At 47.7% G+C, this 27,593-nt stretch overlaps 1 protein-coding gene across 2 annotated transcripts; it reads left to right on the forward strand.

Moving 5' to 3' along the window:
- Positions 1 to 604: 604 nt before the first annotated feature.
- On the forward strand, positions 605 to 27,593 carry WSCD1 (WSC domain containing 1). Of its 2 annotated transcripts, none has more exons than XM_064678207.1 (9): positions 605 to 1,345; positions 9,178 to 9,863; positions 13,523 to 13,637; positions 14,118 to 14,302; positions 16,951 to 17,072; positions 22,296 to 22,461; positions 23,889 to 24,053; positions 24,649 to 24,849; positions 25,877 to 27,593. In XM_064678207.1, exons 2-9 carry the CDS (start codon positions 9,437 to 9,439, stop codon positions 26,227 to 26,229), a joined length of 1,734 nt encoding a protein of 577 aa, XP_064534277.1. In that variant the 5' UTR covers positions 605 to 1,345; positions 9,178 to 9,436; the 3' UTR covers positions 26,230 to 27,593. The 2 variants fall into 2 exon arrangements, with proteins under 2 accessions (XP_064534277.1, XP_064534278.1); XM_064678208.1 differs by having other exon boundaries at positions 605 to 1,295.

Raw genomic sequence — 27,593 nt, forward strand, 5'->3', positions numbered from 1 at the left:
TATTTTTAAATTTGAATGTTACACTGCTAAGTCTCAGAATTCTCAATTAATCAAAATTCACCAAATCACTGTAGGATTGCAGCCCTATCAGTACAGGTCAGAGAGTACATTTGTTAGGAGCAAAAGCACGTTGAACAGTTGTTCACATTGAGCTGAACAACCAGATCCCTCTTCTAAATCATGCGGAGATGGGAAAACCAAGTGTGATTCAAGTGTCAGCATCGCAGTGTGGGGTTCAGCCCCCACTCACAGGGTGCACTGCATGGAGAGATCCACACACCTGATCACCAAAGCCCATGGGCTTCAGAGTCTGAAGCACTGTGAAGCATACAGAGAGGAAACAGGATCAGCCCCACGTGGCATCCCAATTCCCTCTTTCCTCTTAGATCCAAAAAAAGCCCCTGAGTGCTGCTTTCTCACAGCCAGGCAGGTGTTGGGTCTGATGTATCTGACTCACACTCCCTGGCATGGGGAGGAACCAAGGGTCCCACTACTGCATTAGACTTTGCCTCCAAGAGACAAATCTTCACAGGTTTCATTAAATATGCTTAGACTGTGGGGTGCTTTAAAACCCCGTGCAGTTACAAGGGTGCAGCCTGCCCCCACTTAAATGCAGATGCTTTAAGAATAATTATAAATTGCTCAATCTCCATGTGAAGCAGCAGCAGAACAGAGCTGAAACGTGCAGGGAAGGCGGCAGCACAGGCAGTCCTGAGGACACCAGCAACTGCCTTTCAGCTCTCACATTTATAAATATTTTACTTCCAGCCAACTGTGCCCAGAATAACAATTTTCTGCCTGAAATCTCCAAGCTGGTGCCGGGAGGCTGTCAGGGACTCGCTTTCCCGGGACCCTCTCGACCTGTTGGGAAGGGGTCCGGGTCTCCAGAGGAGCGGCTTCAGAAGGATCTGCCCCTAGTGGGAAGAGGCACCGAGAAACAAACACTGAGCATCCGTTCAGCTGATCGCATTAGGGCTTCACGCTGCTGCCGCCACTCAGCCCTCTGCCGATGCAGCCATCCGTGCGCTTGGACAAACATCCAGGCAGAGGGAATGGCTAGGTCTGGAAACGTCTGCAGCTGCAGAAGGCTGCAGAGCTCTGCCGTGGAGCAGCCGTAGAGAGGCTGTTTGCCCGAGCAGGGGAGCGTTATGAAACACGAGTGCACCGGCTGTGCCTGAGGATTTTGGCAGCGCGGCGCGGAGGCTGCTTCCATCCAGCCTGTTGGCGCAGGAGGCCATGGAGCGGATCCCTCCCGCCGGCCCCCGCAGGGCGCAGGACCCCGGAGCCCCGGCCCGGTGAGCCACGGGGACCCCGGCGAGCCGCAGGGACCGCGGGGACGGCAGCGGTGAGCGGGGCCGGGGGGGCGGACGGGGGGACCGAGAGCCGCAGAGCCCGCACGGAGCGGTGCGCGGGATTACGGTCTGCGCGCTGGAACCGGGAGGCGGGAGAAGGATTAGTGGGGAAGGGCAGAGGGAGCGGGATTTACCAGCTTTTCAGACATGCATTACGGCTTTTTATAATATTTCACTGGATTGTCCAGGACTTTGCCTGGCTACAACAGGGGTTCCTCGGCCATAAAAGAAAGGTGAGGTTTTTGTTCTTTTTCTCACGGTTGCAGTACCTGCCTCTTCGAGCCGTGTGCCAGCTGGCCTAGGCACGAGCAAAAACCGGACAACTTTTTGCAGAGGCTGAGGTATCAGCCTTCATTGCAGTCTCAACGGCTGTTTGATTTATTAAATTTATCCACAGCACCTAAGTAGACGGGGCTTAGTGGCATTATTTATAAAGACTTCAGTTTGGTCTCGAGATGCCCTTTCCCCAAGCATCCATGGAACATTATGCTTGAAAAGTCAGCATGGATACTGCGAGTATGTTTCTGTCAGCCTGATCAGGCAGGCTGGAATGCTCAGCTTCTCCAAACAGTTTCTGGAACATCACTGTGCTGAACAAATACACTCTTAACAACGTGAATGTTGCAGGAATTCATATATTGAAGGGTTTATGGAAGATACTTTTTAAACACCTATGATTTAGTTACAAAGCCGTATGTTATTTTAATTCAAGTAGATTTCCTTGCACACAGGAAAGATCTCATCTCTAGCTCCTGTGGGCTAAAGCAGACATCAATATATGGTAGATTTGTTATAACATTCTCATGCAAAACTTCAGCCACAGACCATATAGGGGCTTTTGGAAACTGCAGATCATCATTTGCTGGGTACTTGAACTTTTAATATCAAAGGATATACATCATGCATGAATGCTTTACTATTGACAAAATACTTTCAAGGCTCAGGAACAGTTTGCTGAAAGCTCTTGGTTTATCAGCCTGTATATCACCTCTGGAGCACACATCCCTCTGTGTAGAGAATGCACACACACGTATGTGTGTGCACGTCTACCTCTGAAATAGGGGTTTGCATGTGCCCACATCTTTTCCATACTGGTGTGGAATCAGTTCTCCTGGTTCCTGCATTATCACTGAGCTAAGTAAAACGTATGGGATTAGTGCAGAAATACCATGTCACCACAGTGTGCTCTCTACTCAAGCTGTCTCTGAGCACTTTCCAAGTCACTCTGTTCCACAACAAGCCTTGCTGGACCAGCTGCCTCCCACAGACTCCTCTGCATCCCTCACCTCAGGCTCTGCGCTCACCAACAACATTATTGTCCAGATTTACACCCATTTATGATAAAAAATTGGTCTCAAAAAGTGGACTATCTCGTGAAAGAGCTGCTGGGGCTGAATTTGCACAAGTTAGTGCTGACTCTCCAGCCTCAGGCTGCAGCTCTGCTCTGTGACATTACCTTTCCCTTCCAAAGCTGAATTATCTGTCACTGTAAAACACCTCCCATATTGAATACAGGGAGTATAATGTATGTTTTGTGTTATTTTCAACTTGATTTGACTAGTTTATGGACTACAGAGTTTTTTCTCTGTCTTCCTGCTAACTCAGCATAAAGATTTTTTTTCTGCCTTATTTATCACCATTCAGTATTATTTAAAAGTTTTAACACAATCTCAGCATCAAAGATAACTTTGCAATTTGATTACATATTGTAGCAAACACACTTGTAGCAAGCAATGGTAAACTTGCTGGAAAGCCTCTCAAGCTGCAACACTTGCCACCACGGCATGTGGAGGAAGGGGTGCTTTTACCTCATTTCGAGCTTGTTGACAGACCTTACAGGGAGATATGTGCATCGGGTCAGTACGAACCCATCCTCTAGCAAGAAGAACTTTCTAAGTTGGAAGAAGTACTTGAAGAAGTGCCTACTGCTTCCAGCAGCCCTGAGGATGAGGCCAGATCCTTTGGGAAGGCAGCTGGCATGGCACATCAGGGCTGCCTGAAGGTCCCTTCCCTTCTGTCTCATCGGTCACTCCATTGCTTTACTGAAAATCCCTAGACCATAAGCTTCATTTTGATGGAAAAAGGGTGAAAGAGTTAGTTTCTAGAAATATTTAAAAGCCAAATTATTTTCTAAATGACAGTGTTGGAGGTGACTTGAAAGGAAACGAGGAAAAAACCTTTTCTCGTGTTTAGATGCAAACCCTCAGCAGGTTCTGCAGCAGCAGAACTGACTGATGTGTGTTCCACGTGGAGGGTGACACAGGCTGTGCCTGAGCAAAGCAGGGGCACTAACTCATCCTCAGCCTTGTGGGCCCAAGCTGGATGTTCCTGCCTTGGAGCCAAGAACAAAAGCAATCTGAGTTTTCCCCTTACCTTGCAGAAAGGGCAGGGATGAGAAGAACAGAGAGCAGCAGAGTGGGCACAGTGGCAGCAGGAGCTGTGGGCACAGCAGGAGCAGGACATGGGGCAGAGCAGGAGCAGGACATGGGGCAGAGCAGGAGCAGGACATGGGGCAGAGCAGGAGCAGGACACAGGGCAGAGCAGGAGCAGGACATGGGGCAGAGCAGGAGCAGGACACAGGGCAGAGCAGGAGCAGGACATGGGGCAGAGCAGGAGCAGGACACAGGGCAGAGCAGGAGCGAGTGGGACGTGGGGCACAGCAGGAGCGGGACATGGGGCACAGCAGGAGCAGGACATGGGGCAGAGCAGGAGCGGGACATGGGGCACAGCAGGAGCAGGACATGGGGCAGAGCAGGAGCGAGTGGGACGTGGGGCACAGCAGGAGCGGGACGTGGGGCACAGCAGGGCTGTGCCCTGGCCCTGCCTGCACAGCACAGCTCGTGCCCTGCGACAGAACCCACACACGTAGGGCTGTCGGAAGAGATGCCTGCCCAGGGCCAGAGCTGGAGGGTGCTTCTGCCTCCAGCTGAAGCCAAATGCTCTTGAAAGGCCAGACTGTGAATTCTGGATGGGTCTCATTCGAGCACTGCACCATAACTGCCAGAAAGGTCAGTGACTGGGTTGTCGTCCACAGCGACATGAAGGACATGAATGTTATAGTAACTCTTCATCAAAAATGTCCCCTCTTTTTGGTGAAAGAATATCCAAGGAAAGGTGATGGAATTACAAAATCACCTTTCTTTCCTTTGCCTGAATTCCTCAATTATGTTGTCACTGAGACAATTCCACATGACACTTTCTTAAGGAGCTAGAAAAAGTAACAGTGGACCTGAACCAAAATCGATCAGCGTCAACCTGGATCCTGATTTGGGTGGATTTTGGCTGAAGACAGTAGAGCACGAGGATGTTTCTTCTAAGCTTCACTTTCAGCATCTGCCACTTTCCACACAAAAATGATCCACAGTTTCATTTTTCTCTCTTTTCCCAATATTTGGAAACTGGAATAATAAAGAATTTCTCGATTCCACTCAAGGTATGAGGGAAGAGCTCCACTCAACTTTGTTGTCTTTTCTAACCCCTTTCTCAAACCTGGAGAGATGCTCTGGGCACATATGAAAGCATGGCTACAAGGAACACTCACTGTCAGCTGTCTCAGCTTCTCAGGATGATTTCAGGTATCGGAATAAAGGGAACTGCAAATACTTGACAGGGTCCCAGCATCGAATTTGTGGCTTCTTAAGAGTTTTACTTCCTATGTGCATTCACACAGTATGATGTTTCCCTTGGCTTTCCAAACTGCCTTGAGAAAAAGGCAGTGTGTATCCAAAGAAAAGGCTGTGAGCCAGAATCCTTCAGCTGGGGCCTAACTGACTGCACTTGTCCTCAAAGAAAGCTGACAAAAGAAAGAAGAAATGTGGAAGAGGGATGGATTTTTCTAAAAATAGTGTACGTGAGTCCAATTCCCTTCAGTTTACAATAGAAAACATCTTGTTTCCATGCCAAGAACTCTGAATTTGCAAAATCCTGCTGCTCTTTAGACAAGACCAACTCTTGATGAGCTGCAGCCATCAATGCAGCACTGACCTGAGCTTCTGCATTGAGCACATATATCAAGGGAAAGCCCTCACATAAGCAGCTCTTCACCTTCAAGTCTGGGGCAGTTTTTCAGTGTCTTCAGCCTTTGTTGGCATCACGGAAAGTATTCAGCCTTCCCTTAAGAATTCTGTAACTGCTCCTTGAGCTAGGAGAGCAGAATTGCCAAGAGCTTTACCATGTTTCTTTTGTTTCTCTTTACGAACGCATTAACACAGCTGCCTAGTGTGATATCCTCTGTTACACTTTGCAAGATCATTTTGGAAGCAAGGTACTGACCTGCTTTTCCTTATAGCAACTTTCTGGTGGCAAGGGATTCTTCCCCTGCTGAAGGCCCAGGACCCAGTGGATCTCCCATGCTTCCACTCACCATCCCCCAAGCTGATACTTGCCAGTGCTAATTACTGCCCTTCTCCCTGGCCCCCCACCCTGCAGCCTGTGCAGCATTAACCCTTTCATCACCTTCTTCACCTAGAGATCTCCTCTGCCATTTCACAGTTCTCATTGCTCATCTCAAACTCCTTTCAATTACAATTTTATGATTTTACAAACAATTCCTAATTAATATGGTCCTAAACACCTTTGGCGTGAGAACTGATGAACAGAGGACTGCTTTTCTTCTGTTTCACTTCATTCATTTTAAGTGAAACATGCATGAAAAAGATAAATGATGCATTTTCTATTACCAGATACTAGTTCTTTCCTTCTTACTCTTTCCTGTTTAATATCATCATCAAAAGTGATGCACTTGAATTCTTCTAGGCATACTTTGATGATATTGCAATATGCAGTTTATGGAAAAATCAAATGACAGTTTTTATGTCAGTAGCACCCTCTGCTATTTCCCCACTAAAAAGCAACATTTAATTTTTGAGTTGCACATTCGTAGCAGTCTGTGGGCAGAGAGTCTCCTTATTTATTCGGTTGGATTTTACTACAATGCACTGTCATGGCAACTGCTCTAAGGGCAAGTGCATCTGGAGGTAATTCATACACATCATGTTGAATGCAGCAAAATTGCCTTATACCATTTAAACTTTTTCAGCCACTGGGCAAGGGCAAAGTTACCCTTTTGAGACATAGAAGCAGCTTTTCCTTAGCAAATAAATAAATAAACAAACTTGGCGGAGCAACAGGAGCAATGCCAAACATTTCTTTGTTTTGGGCACAGAGCCTGCTGCACAGTTAAATTAGGTCTGATACCTTGGGTGTTTTCTCCAGTTCTGCTGATGCACAGCAAGTTTTCCATCCTGCTCATGTAGAGGTGGAACATCACACCCTACCACAGCGCTCTTTGGGCAGGTGGTGGCCAGACTGGCCTCCCCTGGCTCCAGGAAACATTGCCACATGCTGCCTGGGCAAGTGGCAGATCCTCTCATCCTGGGGATGGTGCAGCCTCCAGCTGCTCCACTCTACACCACTGCAAACATGGACAAACTACCCAAATCCACTGACCAAGCACACAGTGGTGTTAAAAGAGACTGAACTGGGCCAGTGAAGCCTAACATGCCCAACCTCTGCCACACGGCCTCAATGGCCCTTCTCCAGAGCTGCCACTCTGGGCACGGCTCCATGAGCCCAAAGGCTGTGGCTGCTGCAGCACAGCCTCTCCAGTGCCACAACAGTGCATCTGAGAACCTGGGCTTGAAGCATCTCTCACTTTGTGAATAAACCAAAAGAGCTGTGAAACCCTGAATTACTGCAAATCTGATCAGTTTATCTGGCCTCATCTTGCTGCTGGGGGGGGGAATCTTAAACCTTTTGAAGTCCTGTGTGACTGCAGCCATTGCCATCTCCCCGATGAGGCTTTGCAGCAGTGTTTTACCACCACTTTATAGTGCAGATGACACCTCCAAGAGCATGGTGTGCCCAGCCCTCGGCTGCTGAGGCAAACAGCCACCTGCCCACTGACCCAGCCTTCCCTCCGTGCTGGCTGCACGGAGCACGGTCATTCCCAGCCCAAATTCCAAGCTAATATCTGCACATAGCTTGCTTTCAGATCAGACAGCCTCCATTGGGAACAGCTCAAGTTTCCAGCAGCCCCATGGCAGGAATACCTAGTGAATCGAATCCCACCTGTGCTCAGAGACAGTATTTCTTCAGATGAATTAGCGCAGTAACAACTTGCAGGATCTAATTAGGGCTAATTTTCCATTCATCTGTCTTGGTACTTCTGACCCTTTTACTGCAATGCTTGAGCACTCACAACATTGATCAGAGATTTTCAATAATTTAAGTTTGAGGGTCAGCTCTTCAGCTGGTGTAAATCAATGCATTTTCTTTGGCTTTGAAGGGAGGTGTGCAACTTCTGTAGTGAGAGCAGTCAGAATTCACTGCAGATGTACAGCCTGGCAGTGCTTCTCACCTGCTCATGCTCCCGAGCCCTTAGAGAAATAAGGACATAGAATATTTTTACTCAGTCCCATACAACTAAAATCAGCATACATGAACAACAACAACAACTTAAAAAAATACCTAAATCAGGTCTTCAAGGCCACCTAAATTTTAAGATTAGAGACAGGGACTCCTGCCTTGTGACAGCTATGTTTAAGAATCAAGGCTGAAAGGTCACACAAAAGGAATTCAGGCTCAACTGACAAAAGACTCAGCTGAGCCTTAATTTGTTTTTGTCCTAGAAGTTTTGAACCTTTGGTTTTGGTTGTTGTTTAACACAGAAAGAATTTGCCCAACCAAATGAAAAAGGGAATGGGTGGAGACTTAATTGGCAACATTTATTTAATAAAGAGGCATAAGTGAATATCCACAAAACTTTCAGTCAGATACTGTAACAAGAAATACCAGTAAGCAGATGTTCATTGAGAGGACTGTGGATTTCAGGAGTGTGCCCCAATTGCAAGCTAAACAAAAGCCGTAATATTTTCTTTTCTGAAAAACACTGCATATTTTCTCAACACTTGCCTGGCTCCACAGAGAAGGGATGCACTGGGAAAACAGGAACTTATGGGGAGATGCCAGCTTTTATTTGCCATGGGAGGTTAAAGGTTCCCTAGAGCACAAAGGAGCTTTTCTTGCCCAGACAATCTCATTGTGATACACATCAGCACAACTAAAGCTGCAAAGCTCAGCAGCAGTCAAGAGAGATCTGCTGAACTTGAGATGAAATTTTTTCAAACATTCACTACTTTTTATCCACACGCATCCGCACATCAATAGTTGGCAATATGAATCTACTAAAAAAAAAAAAAAAAGCAGGATCTCTGGTTTTGGATAAAGCAACATGCACAACAACTCCCCCAGCTCTGTAAATACAGAACCCCCAAGTATCCTTCCAGCATAAAGCCCAACTTCATTGTGCTGCACAGAGATTAATAATTATTATCTTATCTATTGTGAGTTAATGCAATTTCTTTTTTCCTCCCACACACCCACATTTCAGTTTCCTCCTGATCTGCATTTGTAGCTCAGCTACTGTTTAGCTGAAAGGAAGGAATCTGGTAATACCTCTGAAAAAAGATGCCTGTACTGTGGCTGCCTGTTCAGCCAGTGACAAAGGATGGAGATGCTGGCTACTGACAAAAGAAAATAACTTCCTTTCCAATCGTCCCGAGATAAATAACCTCACCATAAAGGTATTTTTTGTGCATTCCAAGGAAAGAGAAAGGAAAGAAAAAAAGTCTGAAGATCTGAAACTCACTTGTACTCAATCAATTGTTCTCACTGGATTATAGTTCTTAATGTGCATAATTATAAACAACAGATGGAGAAATGCTCATCTAAAGTCAAAAGGGGTGGGTGGATGGGGGAAAGTGACCCTGATGGTGCATATTTTCAATTTGGATGTGAACCAACCTTCCTCCCCTTGGTAATTCAGGTTTCAGCATCGGCTGTTGGGCAGGACATAATGAAGGCATCACCCTGGGAACGTGCAGAGACCCTGGGCCAGCCTGGTGCCTGAGGCTGGTGGCAGTGCTGCACCAAGCTGGTCTCTGCTGCAGCCGGCTGGGAAGAAGCTTTTCATCGGAGGAAGGCACCAAAGTGATGGGCTGAACTTATGGGAGGAATGAGCATCTGGTCAGGTGGAGATTCAGGGACCCGTCGGGAGGCGTGAAGGGCCCAGTTTCAGTAAGGGCATGGCCAAAGCTTTCTTCAGGCTACAGAAGTTTCTCCGTCGGACCCAGTTTCTGCTCCTCTTCCTCACAGCAGCTTACCTGATGGCTGGCAGCCTCCTGCTGCTGCAGCGGACCCGCCTGGTTATCCAGCAAGGTTCACACGGGACCTCTGCTAACCAGGCCCTGACAGTGCCAGATGAGACCCCCGGGGTTGGGATGGCAGAGCCCAGGGCTCTGCAGAACCCCCGCCCTGCTGCCAGGCTGCTGGTGGGCATGGATGGGCTGCAGGAGCCGGCCCTGGACCAGCGGCACAGCCCACGCTGGCTCGTGTCCCGCAATTCCGAGCTCAGGCAGCTGAGAAGAAGGTGGTTTCACAGGTTCATCAGCAACCAGGAGCCCGTGGAGACAGCAGGATTTAAAGTGATCAAACACACTGCTGAACACAAAGGTAAGGGACGTACCTTGCACATTTTCTGGCACGTACATAAACTTGCACGTCCCAGGCAGACACAGGTGAGCACCACAATGTGTCCCTGCCTTCCTCCTCGCTCATCACTACTTTCAAAACAGTTCTTAGGCACGTGCACATGCCAAAGTACAAACCTAACCTCCCTGGTCATGCTGAGCTGTAACTTCCTCCAAAAAAGTAATTTTATTGATTGAATGGAAGCCCAGACAGTGCAATGTGCTTCCCTAATTTAAATTATTTTCTCTTCAAGCAGGCAGAGATGACCATTTTAATTGATTTTCTTTCTCAGAAGAGGGAACACTTTAAAAGTGGATTTTATCAAATTAACTATCCAAGACCACACAGTACCATAAGTCTAGAAGTGCCTCCTTGCTGCTAAAGCTAAAACTAAATTCTACTATTGCAAATGCATTCACTGTTCCTGAGCTGCCTTCTGTGAGCATCTCTGCAAACACTCTGTCCTCTGGGGGACATGAGGTGAGTCATCAACCCCCCCAAACTGGAGACAGACTCCTGGGGTTTGGCAAGTTTGCTGAGAATGTCCAACAGGGCAATAGGACCGCAAGGAGAATTCACACTGCTGCATGGGCACAGCACAGCAGTGCCCAGAAAACATGGTACAAACCTGTACCATTTCCAATTCAAATGGAAAGGCATTCCAGTTTGACAGAAACATGAGTTCACCGTGAGTCCGACTCTGCTGCCCTAAGCACTGCTGGTAAATACCCCTTGGGTTGGGTCAGCAGGAAGAATTTTAAGAAACTATTATCCAGAGCAAGCAAAGAAGCAAAACAGGACTGTAGTTGTTCACATTTCCTGAATGGCTTTACACCCTCATGACCCCGCTGAGAGTTGCATCATCCAGGCACGTTTGGGCCGGCACAGCTCGACCCCAGACGTGGTGTTGGGCTGTCACACAGCTGAGCTGGAGCCCTAAACCTGCCATCACACCCCATGGCTGAGCGTTCCCAGGGAGCAGACAAGCCCCCTGAGGAGCCCACCACAGGAAGCACCAGGATCTGCCCTGGGTGACTGCCATGCCCTCGCTGCAGCATCAGTGTGAGTTTGCAGTCTTTGACATGTTGCCTTTTAGAAGAACTAGTTGTTCTTGGAGATGTTTCACTGATAATAAAGCAGGAATGGGATCTGGATGACTAGACACCACATTACTAAACTGCTTTTTAGTTTGTTGAATAAATTTACTCAAACAAAAGAGCACCTAATCCAAAAATCCCACAAAATGGGTGCCACATTGTGATACCTACCAAGGGAATTGTCAGAAACGGGAGGGAGAAGGCAATAGTGGTGGTTGTATGGGAGATGAGTCACACAGTGTGAGTCATGCAGACTGAACCACTGGAGCTACCTGAAGAATCAAGGTGGAGCTGCTCCACGGACACTTTAGAACACCCTGTTGGTAGCAGGTTTTGGTGGCAGAGGAGAGAGTTAGAGCCACTCAGCCAGGGCCTTGCTCAGGTTCTAACTGCTGATGAGAGGGGCCACCCACCATATTGAAGTGTAGATTCAAATATGCATCATTTGAATATCTGACTGAACATGAAGTGACATTATTAATAACACTATTGTTAAGAAGCTGGATCAGCCTTTGAAGATTATCGATTAAAATTTAACTACCTACGTAGAGCATGTTACCTTCCCCAACTCACTTCTAGTAAACTTAGATGCTTGTTATTTTGTTATCTCTTTCAAGATCTAATGAACTCCTCCGTGGTTATAATGCTTATTAAAGTTTCAGTGATGCCCTGTAGTTCCTGCTCAGTGAAGCAGCATTGCCTGACTGTTGGAGGCTGGGCTTGTGCACTCCTCAGTAGTGCCATTCCAAAAACGCCCTGGCTCTGATGCAGCACAGCTGCTCTGCCCCTGCTTGCCCAGGGGCTGCCAGCCAGCCCTCCGTGTGCCTCCTCAGGCAGACCCTTAACCCAAGACAAAAACAATGGCATCTGACCCAGCATATTGGGAACCTCCCAGCTCACTTTGCCTTGCTCTGACTCCACCCAGGAGCACACAGCCTTGGGTGAGAAAATCCAAGTCCTTTTTTTTCTCCAAGTCAGACTCCCACCTGCTGACACTGCAAGTAGCTTAGGGTAGGGACCTCATCTTTTCCTGCCAGGGACACTGGCAAACACTGTCAGTACAACAAATGAGAGTTTTCTGTTCCAAGTGCTTACAGCAGATGGAGTTTTACAGTTTCTCCTGGCCTGGTTCTGCCATTGCACAGGATGCAGAGGTGACAGGGACTGGATCCCTGACATGACATGTCACTAAGACCACGACTCATTCATAGGAGGATGTGAGTGAGAAACCACTGCTGGGCTGGCAGTGGCATGGGAGGGACACAGGAGGAGGGTGGACAGTGGCTGCCCTGCCCGGGACCCCCACTCGGGCTCTTTGGCCCCACAGCCTCAGTTTTCTGCTGCTACTGCTTTGAATGGAAATACCCAAATCAAAAGCCAACAGTGAAATGTGGAGCGCCCTCGCTGGAAGTGCATGACTCCCACCTCATTAACAGCGTGCTGGAGTGTGTGTTCACAGCTTGTGAATTTTCTAATTGCATGTTGGCAAATTACTGAGTGTAGGTCTTTGAAGCTACTGTTGCGTTTGTAATATTTAAATGTTTGATTTATTATTCCTGGCTCCAAAATCCATGTTAGAGTGGCTGAAACTTCCTTTTCCTTGTGAATTATTTTATTGCTAATATTATGCTTTTTAGTTTCATTTTTCATTGTATATTCTTTTCTTGTCCACAGCTTAGATTAGTTAATTTCCCTGTGCTATCATCTCAGTGTTGCTACTCTTAAAATCAAATTTCCTTTTTTCTTTCATATTCTAATGATAAAATGTACTTACAGACACACAATTGCTGTGTAATAGTGGGATGCCACATCATCCTTCCAATCGTATATTCAAAAATAGGCTGGATTTTTATAGTATTTTGTTCATGACAACAAAAAATAGGCTGAATTGGATGCAGTCTAAGAGAAACATTCATCTTTCATATGCTAAGTAAAGCAAGACGAAGAGATTCCTTTGCACCAGAGAGAAGGAGACAGCTCAATGCATGGCACTGCCTAGTTAAGACTGAAGTTTTCTTTCCATTACAGCTTTAATATTACTCTCTATACCCAAAGAAAACTGATTTTCTTAATATTTTTCTTGCCCTATATCATTACCAACTAGAGATTTAAAGAGCACTTGGGAGAAATCCAACAAGATTTCTGGAAGTTTTTACCATTTTGAAGACTACATTCTCCTTTACTTTAGAGAAGTGCCATGTTTTATCCCCCAAGGGAGGGAGTCAAGCAGGCAGCATCTGCCTGCAGGAGCCGCAGTTCCGGGGGATCGTGGACTCCAGGTGTGCAAAGGCAGGTCTGCTGAAAGGAATCTGGTGAAAGTCTCGTTTCCATGGGACAGTCACACTGACCCCTTCAATACACCTGCCAAGATTCAGCACCAAGGGAGAGCTCTGCAGAGCAGGTGGGGCCCCGGGCAGGTTGGGACTTGACTGAACACAGCCCTGCTTGCAGCGTATGGTGCTGGATCGGCCCCGTATGGGTTCTTCCCTTCCCCCCTTCTCCATCCCATATGCGTTGCCTAACCCTGGTCTTGCATGCACACAGGCACCTACATAGGATGCTTCACCGACGATTCGAGGGAGAGGACCCTGAAGGGAGCTGTCTTTTATGACTTAAGAAAAATGACAGTAGCTCACTGTCAGGAAGCTTGTGCTGAGAGGTGAGTGGTACTTTTTCACTTCAAGTTTTCTCTCTTCTGATAATAAGTGGAACTGAATTTGAAATGGGAAAAGCATTTCTACATTAGACATACAGCATCTGTAAAAACGGTAATTATCTCATACCTTCAGGCATGGCGGAGCTCTGCTACCCTGCTTGAAGCAGACCATTGCACTGCTGCCTATTCTCTATGGCAGCATAGCTACCTACAATATATTTTCTGTTGTCCTTGACAAAAATTACTGTTTGGTTAAATAGTCTTTGTTAGATACCTGTCTTTTGATAGATACTGGTCTCTAGCCCAAATGTCAAGCTGGCTGCCTCTGTCAAGGAGGCCATGCTGTCCCTGGGGCAGACCCAGCTCTGGAGTGGGGCAGCAGAAGCTCACACCATACACAGGGACATGCTCCTGCCTCCCTTAGGTACAAAGTGGGGAGCAGACGGGTGCCTCTGTGACAACGGCTGGTTTTGCTCCTTGCAGGGCTTACACCTACGCGGGGCTGGTGTACGGAGCAGAGTGTTACTGCGGGAACACCCTCCCGGCCACCGCCTCCAGGCCCGAGGAGTGCAACAGCGAGTGCAAGGGGGAGAAGGGCTCGGTGTGCGGAGGGGTGAACCGGCTCTCGGTCTACAGGGTGGAGGAGCTGCGGGCAGGAGCCAGGAGACGTAAGTGGGTGTGGGACCGAAGAGGGGAGGCCACTCACCCCATGGGAGAGATGTCAGGGCCGGGCTGAGCACGTGGGTTGTCCCCACTGATTGTCCTACTCCGCTTGTCACTAGAGTTTGAAATGGCAAAGGACAAAGGTACCCGCAGGGCACAGCATCCATTTGCTGCTGGTCTGGTCCCTGGCTCCCTCCCCAAAATAGCAGCGCTGCTCTCTGCCCCAGAGCAGGGAGACTGCCTGGCACAGCTGCCTCGGGACTGCCATGGAGGAGGTTGGTGTCACCAGGGATGAAACACAATGCAGTGCAGAGCAACTGCAACAGAATTTCAGCTGAAAACCCACTCCCTTTGGCACCCACTGCAGGCGGACAAACCCACGTGTTTAAGAAACAGCCTTGGAAGTGGGTGCCCTATAACAGGAGGGCAGAAGAGCACTCAGATCAAGGCCACCCTAAGCTCAGATGATCCCAAACAGAGTGCTCTGTGACTGCAGCAGGGAGCAAATAGAGGCCAGAGAGAGAGCCACAACAACCCCTTTCCTAATTGAGAGAAAAGAGACCACAGAGTTTTGCTTTTCCAAGGACTTCTGTTCCAGCGGCAGTTGGGATTTTTGTTTCATCTTTAGATGGCAACACACTCTACTCATCATTCAATTAGCTGCCATGGGGGACACAATGGATAAACCTTTAGGCCAACACAAAGCACATAAAAGACCTAAACAGCTGATCAGTCTTTTCAATTGGCAAGTTCACAAGACCTTAAGGATGTTATTTGCCGAGAAGAAGCATCAAGGCCTTAGGTTGTGCCAGTATTGATGGTACTTCATTTCTTCTTAAAGACAAGTCAAGGTTTGTATAATAATCCACCCAGCTACATATAAATTATATATCAAAGGTACATAGACTTAAACTGCCACTGTCAGGCTGATGGGCACGTTGGCAGGTTTCCCAGGACATGCATCACTGTTTAAACCTCAAGCATAAAATATATATACATACTTGGCAGGAAAAGGCAGCATTTAATTTTTTTTAAAGTATTAATGAATTAGTCATCAAATTAGTCTAGCCTAGAGCTAGATATGTATTTTTTTTGCCCTTAGTAACACCTGATAGTTGTCTGAAGAATCCCCCTGATGCAAGCCAGCTGAGGGGCCAACAGAAGTATTAATCACAATGAACAAGTATGTTGGAAAGTAACTCTGAGACTGTAACAGCCCGTGTGATTTACGCTGTGTAATGTAGAGCACAGACCTTGTGTAAGACTTACACGGAGCAGGTTCAGTGGCATCTCCATTTAAATCTTCTGAGAGATGGGGCTTGCTGTCTCCCCTGCCCGTCCCTCACCTCCTCCTTCCCCCTGCAGTCCCCTGGACACCCCGAGCTGTGCAGCTCCTGTGCTGCAGGTACCCCTACATCATGTCAAGGAAGCTCAAAGCCCACATGGCAGCAGGGGTGGCTGTGGCAGAGTGCAGCTTGCCTTGGGGCAGGACTCCCCAAAAGGCAGGCAGACCACACAAACCCAGCTGTTTCCAGTGGGATCTGTGGGTTCCCTGTGAACCTGCTCCCTCTAATGCTGGTGTGGGCTGCTCAAGCTTTCTTCCTGACCACTGAGACAACTCTAAACATGTTCATAATCATTTTGTTTCAGGAATTAAATATTAGTGTGAAGTTTAGGAGACCTTTCAAGAACATCCTGAGAAGCCCAAACATGCCCAGGTCCTTCATTCTTTGGTGCCGTGCTTGCAGTGACCTGGTCCCAGGGAGACTCCTGTTCCCCTCAGCTTGGGTCAAGTTATTTTATTTTCACATCACCTGAGTGATCCCAGAGATCCAGCACTGCTTCTAGTAACTGGTTTGAACAGTTATTAGAACAATATTTAAGCAGCTTCTCCTTAGATTACTCTTGACTCGTCCTGGAAAATCTGGGCTTTTCTGCCAGGAAATTCATGCAGAACCAGTTTTTTTCTTCATAACTGCACCACATCTCTCCTGTCATCCAACTCACTTCCCACGTCAGTTCTGGTGATACTGTTCAAGGGAGACCCTGTAATTCTGCCAAGATTTGTGGTGTTTCTACAGAAGCAGGTGAGATCAGAGGCTGGTGCTAAAGATGTGGTGGAAGCTGTTCTCCCAGACCAGTTGACAAAAACCCAGTTTAGGGCCTGAAGGCTGCAGCAAATTCCCTTGGCCTGAAAAGCAGGAGAGGGAGGAGAGAGGCAGCTGAGCAGGAAAATGGGTCCAGGGAAGGTTTTTTCAGGATTCATTTACATTCCTTTCCTTTCCTGGTGCAGATCTTGGGAAGCTTTGTAGATTTTTATCAGGGCTTTGAGGGGAAAGCAAGTCTTCAGAGGAAACTGGGACCTGCAAGCAATAGCAATGCTGTCCACTGGTGGAATTTAACCCAGACCCTGTGCTGCAGCCCTGCTTTCCATGGTCTGTACAAAGCTGGAGGTGTGTGTTCCTTGCAATACCACAGGATTTGCAACACGTTTTTCTAGCATATATCAGGGTTGCTCTTACTTCTGCAGCCTTTGTAATATAAAATTTATTTTATTATTTTTGGCTTCTGAACCTAGTATTGTTCTTTGTGAAAGAGGCAGGATACTACGGACGCCGTATTCTTAAGAGAAACCTATTTCATATCCCCGCAGGGAGGAATGTTATCTATCGAGGATGTTTTAGAGCTCCAGAAAATTTAACAGACACCTTTCCAGCCTCTTTGATACAGCCCAATTTGACGGTGGAGATGTGCTCTGAATTTTGCTCCAAGAAAGTAAGAACAGTTCTCATTTCACATCCTTTCTTCTTTTTTGTTATTTTAAAGTCTAATCTACTAAGGGAAGGGCAGAGATTAGTGCCTTAGAGCTTTGAATTTGTAAATGAGTTTCTAAAGGACAAAACTCATCAGAGTAAATACCCAGTGATGCATCTGGTCCAGCCACTCGAGTGGGGATGGCAGGAGGGAAAGCCATGAGAGCGGTGCCACATGATACACAGAAAAGCTGCTCTAAGTGATGAGTATCGACCGTGAGGAAATCAATATTGTCTCCATGTCACATTCCAGCCAAGCCCTGAGCCAGATCTGACCCCGGGGGAGGTCTCAGTGGCTGCAGCTCACGGGGAGGCTCGCTGCCAGAGGGTGGATGTGGGCTGGCAGCATCTGAACCAGAACTCTAGTGCCCTGCGGGGAGCCAGCCCTGCTCAGCTCTCAGGGAGCTGTGGGCAGGGCACCTTCTGTTTTAGTGGCTGTTGGTCCTCTTCCCTCCCTCCCCACTCCGATGGGGCCGATTTTTTGTACAGAGGGTTCACTGTGTGGTCAGATTTTGCCTGCAGCCACATTCGGCCTCATGCACTAAGCTCAACATTCAATTGCTTTTTGCAGCATCACAAAATCGATTAAAACTATGAAGGCATGAAAAACAAATCTTAATTACTAGGTAGAGTGGGGAAGCTTTTCCCAGTCAACATATCCTCTAAACCAGTTTTAAGAATGCACTGTGGAATTAACTCTGTGCAGTGAATTGCCCACATACCCTGTGTACAGCACCTCACAAACACACCCCCCAACACACTCATATCCTCTGGGCATAGAAATGTTCAGGAATTAGTGAGCAATTATTTCCAAGCTCTGCTATCAGTCTATTGTTTAATGGTGAGAAGAAAATCTTGATCTGTGTCAGTTTACCCCATGTAACATAATTCTATTAATATTTACTGATGAAATGCAATTAATTATTGCTTCTCTGTCTGGAAGAATGATATGAAATGTGGAGAAGCTGTTTTCAGATGGGCTCATGAGGTCAGTGTTTTTAAGCACAGTCCTGCCATTCTGTTTTTGGGAGATGATTTTTCTGAAAAGACAGGTTTTCAGAAGCATAGTTTCTTCAAGTTTTTCCAGACATCTGAAATTACTGGTGACTGAGAAGGACAAGGAAAAGATAACAGCCAAAATGTACCACATGAACATGACATCCAAACAGGTTTAGGATGGAGGACACTGTCCATCTCTGTGGAATAGCAACAGAGATGGAGTTAGAGCTAATGCATATTTGCTTGATGTAGCTTGAGTGAGAAAGTCATCAGCAACCCAGATATTATAAAAGATTATCTAAACAGACTCTTTCCGCACAGAAGGCACAGAGAGGGCTGCAAAAACGATAGCATGAAGAGGAAAAGCTACTGAAGGAAGGTGAAGAACAGGTTTGGTACCTCTCTCATTTATTCCTTCCTTGAAATGGTGCAGGTAACAACTCGCTGTTAGCTCTGCTGGGCACCGTGAGACCCTCTGCAGAGAGACTGTTTCCCTACAAAAGACTGGCAATTTCTCCCTCTGCTTCAGAAGCAGAATTGCATATCCACAAGTCCAATTGTCACACACCAATCTGTGGTTTAACTCCAGATACTTAAACAAGACCTGTTATGACACCCCAAACACGTGTGATGACATGAATAAAACCTGGAAGAACACTCTCTCTCTCTTGAGAGCTGCAGTACCTCATGGCATCCGAGCCATGGCAACAAGTCTGCACACTTGAACATTTCCACCTCTAAGGTGCTTTTCTTTTTTTTATGGAGCAATACACAGAACACAGTGATCTTCTCAATTCAAAACCAGACCTGCTATTTTGGATTCCAGATGTAGCTACATGCACTTATCTACCCATAAACAAATGACTCCTGGGATTTGGATTCAAATCCCATTGTAGAATTCATACAGAGTGATTCCATAGCTTGATTTAGATATTTTTTTAAACACAATAAAACAAAGATAAGTAGGCCAGAACCTTGACTGACACAGATAATCACAGCCTTGCTGACTTTACTGCAGCAGTGAGAGGGGAACATTCCGAATAGGGTCACACTGGGTCTAACATTGCCCTGCAGAAATGTCCCCTGGCTCAACAGATCACAGAGAAAAACAAGCTGTAATTTTTATGCAAGGACAGGATTGACTTCATGGTATTTATACTTTGCTTTTAGCATATCCAGTGCAATGACAACCTGAAGAATGACTTCTAGATTTGCTGCAAAATGAACATGCCAATTTTTAAATTAACCAAACCCATCAGTTTTACTTGGGAGAGGAATTTCCTTCTGCAATTAGACCCCATCTCTTATTCTTTCTGATAGATTGAAAGAATTTAACTGCATCAGATAGGAGAGTTAGCATAGGAAGTTGGAAAAGGAACTAATTTAGCAGAGTAATCAGAGCAAAACAGATAAATGTATTTTTAATCTATTCATAATTCTTAATTTGGATACAACCTACTACAAAACAATCAGTGATTGAATCATATCAACTGTGTTGCTACTGGAGAATGTTTGCTTTCCTTACACCACTCAAGCTACCTGTTGAGGCTTCATCTCACAAATTCTTGTGTAAATAGTCCCATTGAAATCACCTCTCCCTGAGTTACAACTCACAGGATGCACACCTGAGCCTGTCAGTGCCTGCTTTACAGCTCAGTCCAGGAAAATGCTTATCCACAGCCCTGCAGAGTTCTCTGGCTGTGTGCTGGTGTCTCACCAAAGCACAGCATCACAGATCTGTGTGTGCTGAGCTCCAGGACTAGTCCCTCACTTCAAAGTTAGATGGTTACTTCAAGCCATGACCCCAGCTTGGGGCACACCTAAATACACAGGTGAGCAAAGGGGATGGCTCAGAGTTTTGCTTAAACACTGATGGGAAGTCAAGACTGAACAGGTCACTTTGCAGTCACTCTGCACTGCATCGGGCAGGCAGAGCAGAGGGCAGGCAGGGCAGAGGGCAGGGAGGGCAGAGGGCAGGCAGGGCAGAGGGCAGGCAGGGCAGAGGGCAGGCAGAGCAGAGGGCAGGCAGGGCAGAGGGCAGGCAGGGCAGAGGGCAGGCAGGGCAGAGGGCAGGCAGGGCAGCGGGCAGGCAGGGCAGAGGGCAGGCAGGGCAGAGGGCAGGCAGGGCAGAGGGCAGGGAGGGCAGCGGGCAGGCAGAGCAGAGGGCAGGCAGGGCAGCGGGCAGGCAGGGCAGCGGGCAGGCAGAGCAGAGGGCAGGCAGGGCAGAGGGCAGGCAGGGCAGCGGGCAGGCAGAGCAGAGGGCAGGCAGGGCAGCGGGCAGGCAGAGCAGAGGGCAGGCAGGGCAGCGGGCAGGCAGGGCAGAGGGCAGGCAGGGCAGCGGGCAGGCAGAGCAGAGGGCAGGCAGAGCAGAGGGCAGGCAGAGCAGCGGGCAGGCAGGGCAGCGGGCAGGCAGGGCAGCGGGCACACAGCTGGATTAATCAGCCAGCTGATCACAGCACTTTGCACCAAGGCCGTGGTCCTGGTCAGTCTCTTCTCCCAGGGAACAAGTCACAGGGCATGAGGAAAAGCCCTCAAGTTGCACTGGGGGAGATTTATACTGGATATTACGAAAATGTGGAGATTTCCCTTGCAAAGCCCACTCCCAGTTTCTCCTCTTCCTCACCCATGCGAGGAAGGCTGCACAGCTGAGGGTCAGCCCTGTGTGCTGAAGGGCTGCAGAGCACCCACCAGCTTCTGCAGACACAGGAGGTAGGGAGAAGTGGTTGCTTATGTCTCCTCACAAAAGCCTGGGCCTCCCAGAACAGTCCTTCACTTGCAGGGGCCACTTGGTGTGAGATACAAGGAACATTTTTGTTCTGGGCTGTGTTTGAGGGCAGGGACACATTAATTTCTCAAACTGAGAAACACTGCTTCATTGTAAAGGAAAGATTTCTGTTTGCAGGCAAAGCCAGAACTGTTTTGCCCTTGGATCAAATCTGTGAGTAGTTTTTGACAATGTCAGATCTCATTCACTAAGCAAATGTTGGCTGTTGGGGCACACACAGCACACGTGTTGCATTTGCCTCCTTATCGGAGGAGGAACGCATGGGCAAGAGCAAGAGATAAGCTGCTCAGCAGTCCTGTCATGCTTTCCCAGACTCAAAAAGACTTTTATAAGACAAAAACTGTTGACATGGAAGAGGGGGACTTGAACATTCTGCACTCAAATAGTCCCTGAACTTACTTCTGCCCACTCACACAGCCCCGCATGAGCTCACAGGGGACTCTGGGTCAAGCCCACTCCTTACAAAAACAGGAGAAGACCTGAATTTTAGGGTAAATAAGCAACTGCTAATTTCTTCAGCAAATAATTAACATATGTTTCCCTCAAACTTGCTTTAATTCTTATCACCATTAGCCCAAATGCAGCTTTGCAGCCTGTTGCCATCCTGGATAAGAATAGTACAACAAAACCTGAATTATTCTGCATCAAATACATTAAAGAAAACATTTCTTGTGGACAAAAATTTTCCTTGGAAATTCATTCCTTGCAAGGAACACTGACTGTAACTTCCTCATGGTTGCACACCTTAGGAGGTTTCCTATCTAGAAGCAAGGTAGCACAAAACACAGAATCACAGAATCTGCTGAGCTGGACATGTCTGTGCCTGAGGGCAGAGTCCAGGCACCAGCTGAGCTCACCTCATGGCACCCGGGGCAGAGCCACGTGCAGGCACCACAGGTCCCCCCTGCTGCCATCACAGTCCCTTTAATTCTTTTAAGAGCAAGTTTCCTCTACACAAACTTTGGTAAAATCAACTGAATAAGGCAAACTTGTGGCAGCTGACTTGGTTTGAGGGAATGTAAATGGAACTTTAAAGTTCTTTCAATTCAAAATGCTCATTTTTGGAGGCAAGTTCCAACTTTTCCTACACTGATATTTTGCAGGTGCAATTACATACTAGGTGCTGCAGGAGTGTTATAACTTTTTTTTATGAATTATGAAAAAGAATATTGTCAATTTTAAAAGTTTTTGAGGTTTTTGTCTGAAACCCACTTTTTAGGTAATTACAGTATGAAAACAGTAGTAGTAAAAGAGCACTAGCTTTAGAATGACATATCAAACACTGCTTTGATCTTGATAGTGGCCTTGTGAAGATTTATTTTCTTTGCATGGCAGCAGCATTCCCCACAGACTGCTGATGCCCTGGCATTTCTGCACTGATCCATTTTCTCTCCTCTGTAGGAGTTTCCCTTGGCAGTGATCCAAGGGCAGGAGTGTTACTGTGGATACCCCACGGGTCGGTTCTCCCTGCGCGAGGGCGCGGACGGGCTGCGCTGCCGCGGGACACGCAACACCAGCAGCGCTGCCCAGGGAAAGTACTGCCTGGTCTATCAGACACCCGTGCAAGGTACAAGCTCCAGCCTCACTGTGCCAGGGCCACCACTGCTGGAAACAGCCCCTGTGCCCCTTCTGCAGCGGGTGAAAGTGAGCTCCTTTACAGCAGTCTGAGCCACAGTAGTGGGGATCGTGACACAGGCAGGAATTCAGGAAACGGACTTTATCTAAATTCCCCCTTTGCAATCATGCTCATGAAGATGCATCTTTCCATTCTCTCACTGCACAGCACAGCCTCCCCTCAACACAGAACAACAACTATATTCTGCAGATGGAGAGAATGAGGCAGAGCCTGGGAAGGTATTGCCCCACCACGCAGCTCCCAGACAGGCAGCCACCAAGGCAACTCTGCAGACTCTAATTCTGCACTACTCATCTTCCTCTAAAATATTCATCTGCATACATGTTTAAGGCTGGAAAACAAGGTAGAGAGTAAGCTTCCAATCCAGAAAACCATTTAGGTGGTTCTGGCAACTTTATCCATGCAGTGATTTACATTGAGTTCAGTGAAACTTCTCACTGAAGTTTAAATAAACTTATTAAGCTTAAAATAAACAAATTAAGTGCTTTTCTGGATTGGTGCTGGGCTTTTTTTACCCTAACACCCTTTTTTTTTTAATCCCCATCTCCCAGTTCAGAGGTAGCCTGCAGACACCGGCATGTGGAAAGACCATGCAAGAAGAATGCTTGTTTCCATGAAAGTGCTGGTACTTCCCAGGTCTGTAGAGATCAGTAGTAGTGGGAGACTGCCTTCTCTGGGCTGTGCAGGCACTTTCTAGCCATGCCTTCATCTAGAGCTTGCTCTGAAGAGTGAAGAGAGCTGGCTTCTTGATGAATCATCACAAGATGATGACACAGGGTCAAGATTGGTTCTCATCCTATCCTTGGTTTCATTGGCATGTTAAGAAGCAAGGTGAGGATTTACAGAAGCACATATGAAACCAGGTGTCTGACTCCATGGCTGCAGGGCTCGCCAGTGCCTGGGCCCTTCAGAGAGGAATGGCAATGCAGAGATTTAACTAAAGGCAGCTCCTTTCAGTAGGATGGTTTTCTCCTGTGTTATAAAACTCCCAGTTTCCAGGTGTAGTGGCACATTTCAAGTTCCATTGCAGAGCCAATCTGACAGGCAAATAGCTGGTAACAAACAGGCATCACCTAGGGGCTTTTAGCACAACTTACTGGCAAGTACAATGGCTTGCTGCAGCTTTATCAAAAAAACACTGCCTAACACAAAACCAGCAGAAACCTCTCTGAGGATAATCTCTTTGGCCTCATATGGCTGAATTAATTTTGGGAAGTAGCTGACTCACAACCGGACTCAAATTGATATCCTATATTCATAAGAGAGAGGAGGAAGCAATAAACCCTGTAATCAAGAGCTGTCAGTGGAATTATTAAAAAGCCACAATGCTAACAATGAAATATCTTCTTTACTCACAGACACTCGCTGCACAGACAGGAAATTCTTAACCACCAAATCCAAAGTGTTTGTTGCTTTGTCGAGCTTTCCTGGGGCTGGGAACACGTGGGCTCGCCACCTGATCGAGCATGCCACGGGATACTACACGGGAAGTTATTACTTCGATGGAGCCCTCTACAACAAAGGTACCATGTCCCAAGGGATGGCACACACGCAGCCCTTCCAAGGCACAGGGCTTTACTCATTGCATTCTTCTGCCTGAGCCAGCAACGGCTGTCACTGTCAGCACATTTGGTGAAACTTAAACACATGCCTGGACCAAGCAGCCTCCCACGGTGCAGATGGCAGCAGCTGCTCTCAGAGAGAACAGCCAGGCTCTGCATTTGCAAATGTGCATATTGCCCACATTGGTGCCCTGTGCACACACACATGTGCAGTTCCCATCTGACAGGCTGTTGCCTAAACCCTGTGGGTAAGACCCTTCATGAGCACAGGAAACATGAAGGTTAAAATTTTCAAATGTTATTAATTATTCTGGGAGGGCCATATCCCGAGGGGGGAGACATTTAGCAAGCACCAAGCACCGGCCCTGGGAAAAGCTGCCTTGTGGCAGCGTGGGGCCAAGGGTGCCTTGCCCAGGGAGGGAGAGCCTGGCTGCCAGTGGGTTAACTGACCGGTACTGTCACACCAGCTTCACACCACTGTAGGGAATGATTTAGTGCAAAAAGGCACAGACATACAATCAAGTGAAAAAGCCAACAATCCCGTCTTGTAAAACAGGTTTTAAAGGAGAAAAAGACCACTGGAGAAGCAGAAGGACCATCTGTGTGAAAACACACGAAAGTGGCAAGACAGAGATTGAAATGTTCGACTCGGCGATCCTGTTGATAAGGAACCCCTACAAATCACTGATGGCAGAGTTCAACAGAAAATACGCCGGGCACCTGGGCTATGCCACCGACCGCAACTGGAAGAGCAAAGGTAAGCACCACGCCCACATGGGCTGGTTTGAAACCCACCTCCTCAGCGTGCTGGGAAGGGGGGACACACAGGGACCTGAGTGAGCCCTGCAAACCAATTCAGTGGGACCCACGTCCCACCACACCCGAGATCAGCCCCAAAAGCACTTAGACCTGCCCTGTGGGAGCAGTTGTTGTACACACACCACCATGGGGAGGAGGGGAGCACAGCACTAACACCATGGCCACAGGCACACAGGAACACCACTGCCATTGCACTGTTGGGCTGAGAAGACATATCCAGGTACAACACTCCTGTGCACAGCCCATTTGCCAGGCTATGTGAGGTGAAGAAAATTTGCCCCTGCAGCATGTAATAACCATGAAAAATCTAATTTAAGATTTGGAGGATCCAATGGAGCATGACTTTTCCTGAAGGAAATTTTACAGCACTGTACAGGTGCTACAGCACTGCAGATAAATAACAATAATAGCAATAAGGAGACTTGAGATTCAGTGTCCCCTGAACACATGAAAAGACTTCAGAACCTGCCCGCCACACTTCATGTGTTTGACTGGCAAGTTGGCTGGTGACTGCAATTTTCCCACTGGATATGCTGCTGCACTCAGACTCTGCAGCAGAAAAGACATTTGGCTTCCATTTCTCCTTGTGCATATTTTAGGCATTACAGCTGTGGCTTGGCACAGGGCAGGGGGTGGGAACTGTCCTGTGTCACACCACATTTCTTCCCCAAGTCCACATGTCACCTTTCATCGGTCACCACCCAAGACCTATTCATCAAAACCCACACAAAATAGTCCTCAGAAAAAAGTCTGGAGGGAATGGCTTTACCATACTGCAAATTTCAGCCACAATGCTCTTTGTCCAGCCCAAAAGCTTTCAGCAGGGCTATCTTGACCTTCAGAAATTAAATTAGCACAAACAGCAAATAGAGATCAAGGTATCATTAATGCCCAAGGCAAAGGAAAATTGCTGAATCGCAGCATGGCTAACAGTGTCTCATTTTCCTGGTTTTCTGGTCATCCAGAGTGGCCAGATTTCGTGAACAGCTATGCTTCCTGGTGGGCCTCCCACGTCCTGGACTGGCTGAAGTACGGGAAGCGCCTGCTCATTGTCCACTACGAAGACCTAAAGCAGAGCCTCATCCCCAAGCTCAGGGAGATGGTGGAGTTCCTGAACGTGACAGTGACAGAGGACCGGCTGCTCTGTGTGGAGAACAACAGGGATGGGAATTTCAAGCGGTCAGGTGCTAAGCAAAAGGATTTTGAGCCATTCACCCAGGAAATGAAAGATCTTATCAACAGATACATCCTGACGGTGGATGAAGCCCTGAGGGGAAGAAACTTCACAGGGCTGCCCAGGGAGTACGTGCCAAGATGATAGCCTGGTATCACACTGCTGTGGTTAAAAATAAAGTATTTTTTTCTTAAAAAAAACCCAAAAAACCACAAACAAAACAAAAACAATGAAAAAACCCCAGTACTCTCTAGCAGTTACAGCAAAGATACTTGTGGAGGCTGCTGAGAACTGCAAATTCTCTCCACTCTTGGGAGGTTCTTCAGGACACTAAGTGCTCCAGAAGGGAAGCAATGAAGGATAGAAATTGGGTTATAAACCAATGCAAAAAAGCTGTTAGTCTACCTGTGTGTGCCCCTCCCTGCCCAGGCAGCTCAGAGCATCCCAGCAAAACATCCCCACCCCTGTGGTACCTGTCTGCTCGCCCTACTGCCACCACAGACCTGCCAGGGGCTGCTTGGGATTCCACAGCAACTGTTGGAAATGGATGTGCTTAAAGGGGGAGAAGAGCGAGGAGTCTTAACACTGATCAGCAATTTTCATCCGAGCATTTAGGAAAATCAATTGCTTTCTTATTCGTATAACCCATTAGTCAGGTCACCTGCCACAGCAGTGCCAGGGCTGCACCGGGGCGCGGAGGTGCCGTGGATGCCGGGCAGAAAGGTGCTTCTGCACCAACCCCAGACTGCCCTGCAGGAACAGCAGCCTGAAGTTAAGGACCACCTGAACTCCACAGGGAGGTGGGGTGGCCACAGCATCCCCCATGGTGAGGTGCACAGCAGAACAGAAATTCAGCATGGCCAGTTGGGAATCCCTGGGTGTTATCAGCCCCAAACCTGGCCCCAGGGGCATGGATGAGACCCCAGAGGGTGGCAGAGGACAGATGCCACCTGTGCTAGGGCCTTGGCACAGGTTTCTGCACCTCCATCTCTGCACCTGGAGAGTCACAGTGGATCTGGGGAGACACCGGGGCCAAATGTCACCACAGCTGGTGCTCTTGGTTCTAGAAGTGGCCATGGCCAAGCAGTACTGACATGAGCCTGGGCCGCCCTGGGAGCGGGGGCAAAGGGGATGGCCCCACCTTGCCCCTCATCCCTGGAGGAACTCCAAGGCAGTCTGACCTGAAAAACCACAGCTACTTAAAGCTGCCCTCTGGAGCCACCCAGAGCAGCCATGAAGGTTTGATTTCTAACTCCTGCTGCTCCCTGTGGCTCCTTCCACCCTGCACCGGGGCTGTGTGTGGTGGGGAGGGAGTGGGGGCACAGGGGGCTCTCCCAGGGCAGTTGCCCCATGATCCTGGACCACCAGGCAGCTTGGAGATGGTGAAACATCGCAGCCAAAGGGGCTGCCCTGCTGCAAGATGCTTCTGTTCATGTGAAATAAAGGATTTCTTAAAAATTTGAGTGAAAATACTAGTTTTAATAAAACAAGAAGTTTATATAAAGGAA

The sequence above is a fragment of the Pseudopipra pipra genome, chromosome 21, assembly GCF_036250125.1.
Source record: "Pseudopipra pipra isolate bDixPip1 chromosome 21, bDixPip1.hap1, whole genome shotgun sequence".
Lineage (NCBI taxonomy): Eukaryota > Metazoa > Chordata > Aves > Passeriformes > Pipridae > Pseudopipra > Pseudopipra pipra.

What these genes read in the sequence shown, in the direction of transcription:
- WSCD1 (XM_064678207.1), top strand. Translation starts at nt 9,437, where the DNA reads ATGGCCAAAGCTTTCTTCAGGCTACAGAAGTTTCTCCGTCGGACCCAG. An exon ending in GCGGGCAGGAGCCAGGAGAC is followed by an intron (nt 14,303 to 16,950) that starts GTAAGTGGGTGT and finishes ATATCCCCGCAG; the next exon opens with GGAGGAATGTTATCTATCGA. An exon ending in CTGAATTTTGCTCCAAGAAA is followed by an intron (nt 17,073 to 22,295) that starts GTAAGAACAGTT and finishes TCTCCTCTGTAG; the next exon opens with GAGTTTCCCTTGGCAGTGAT.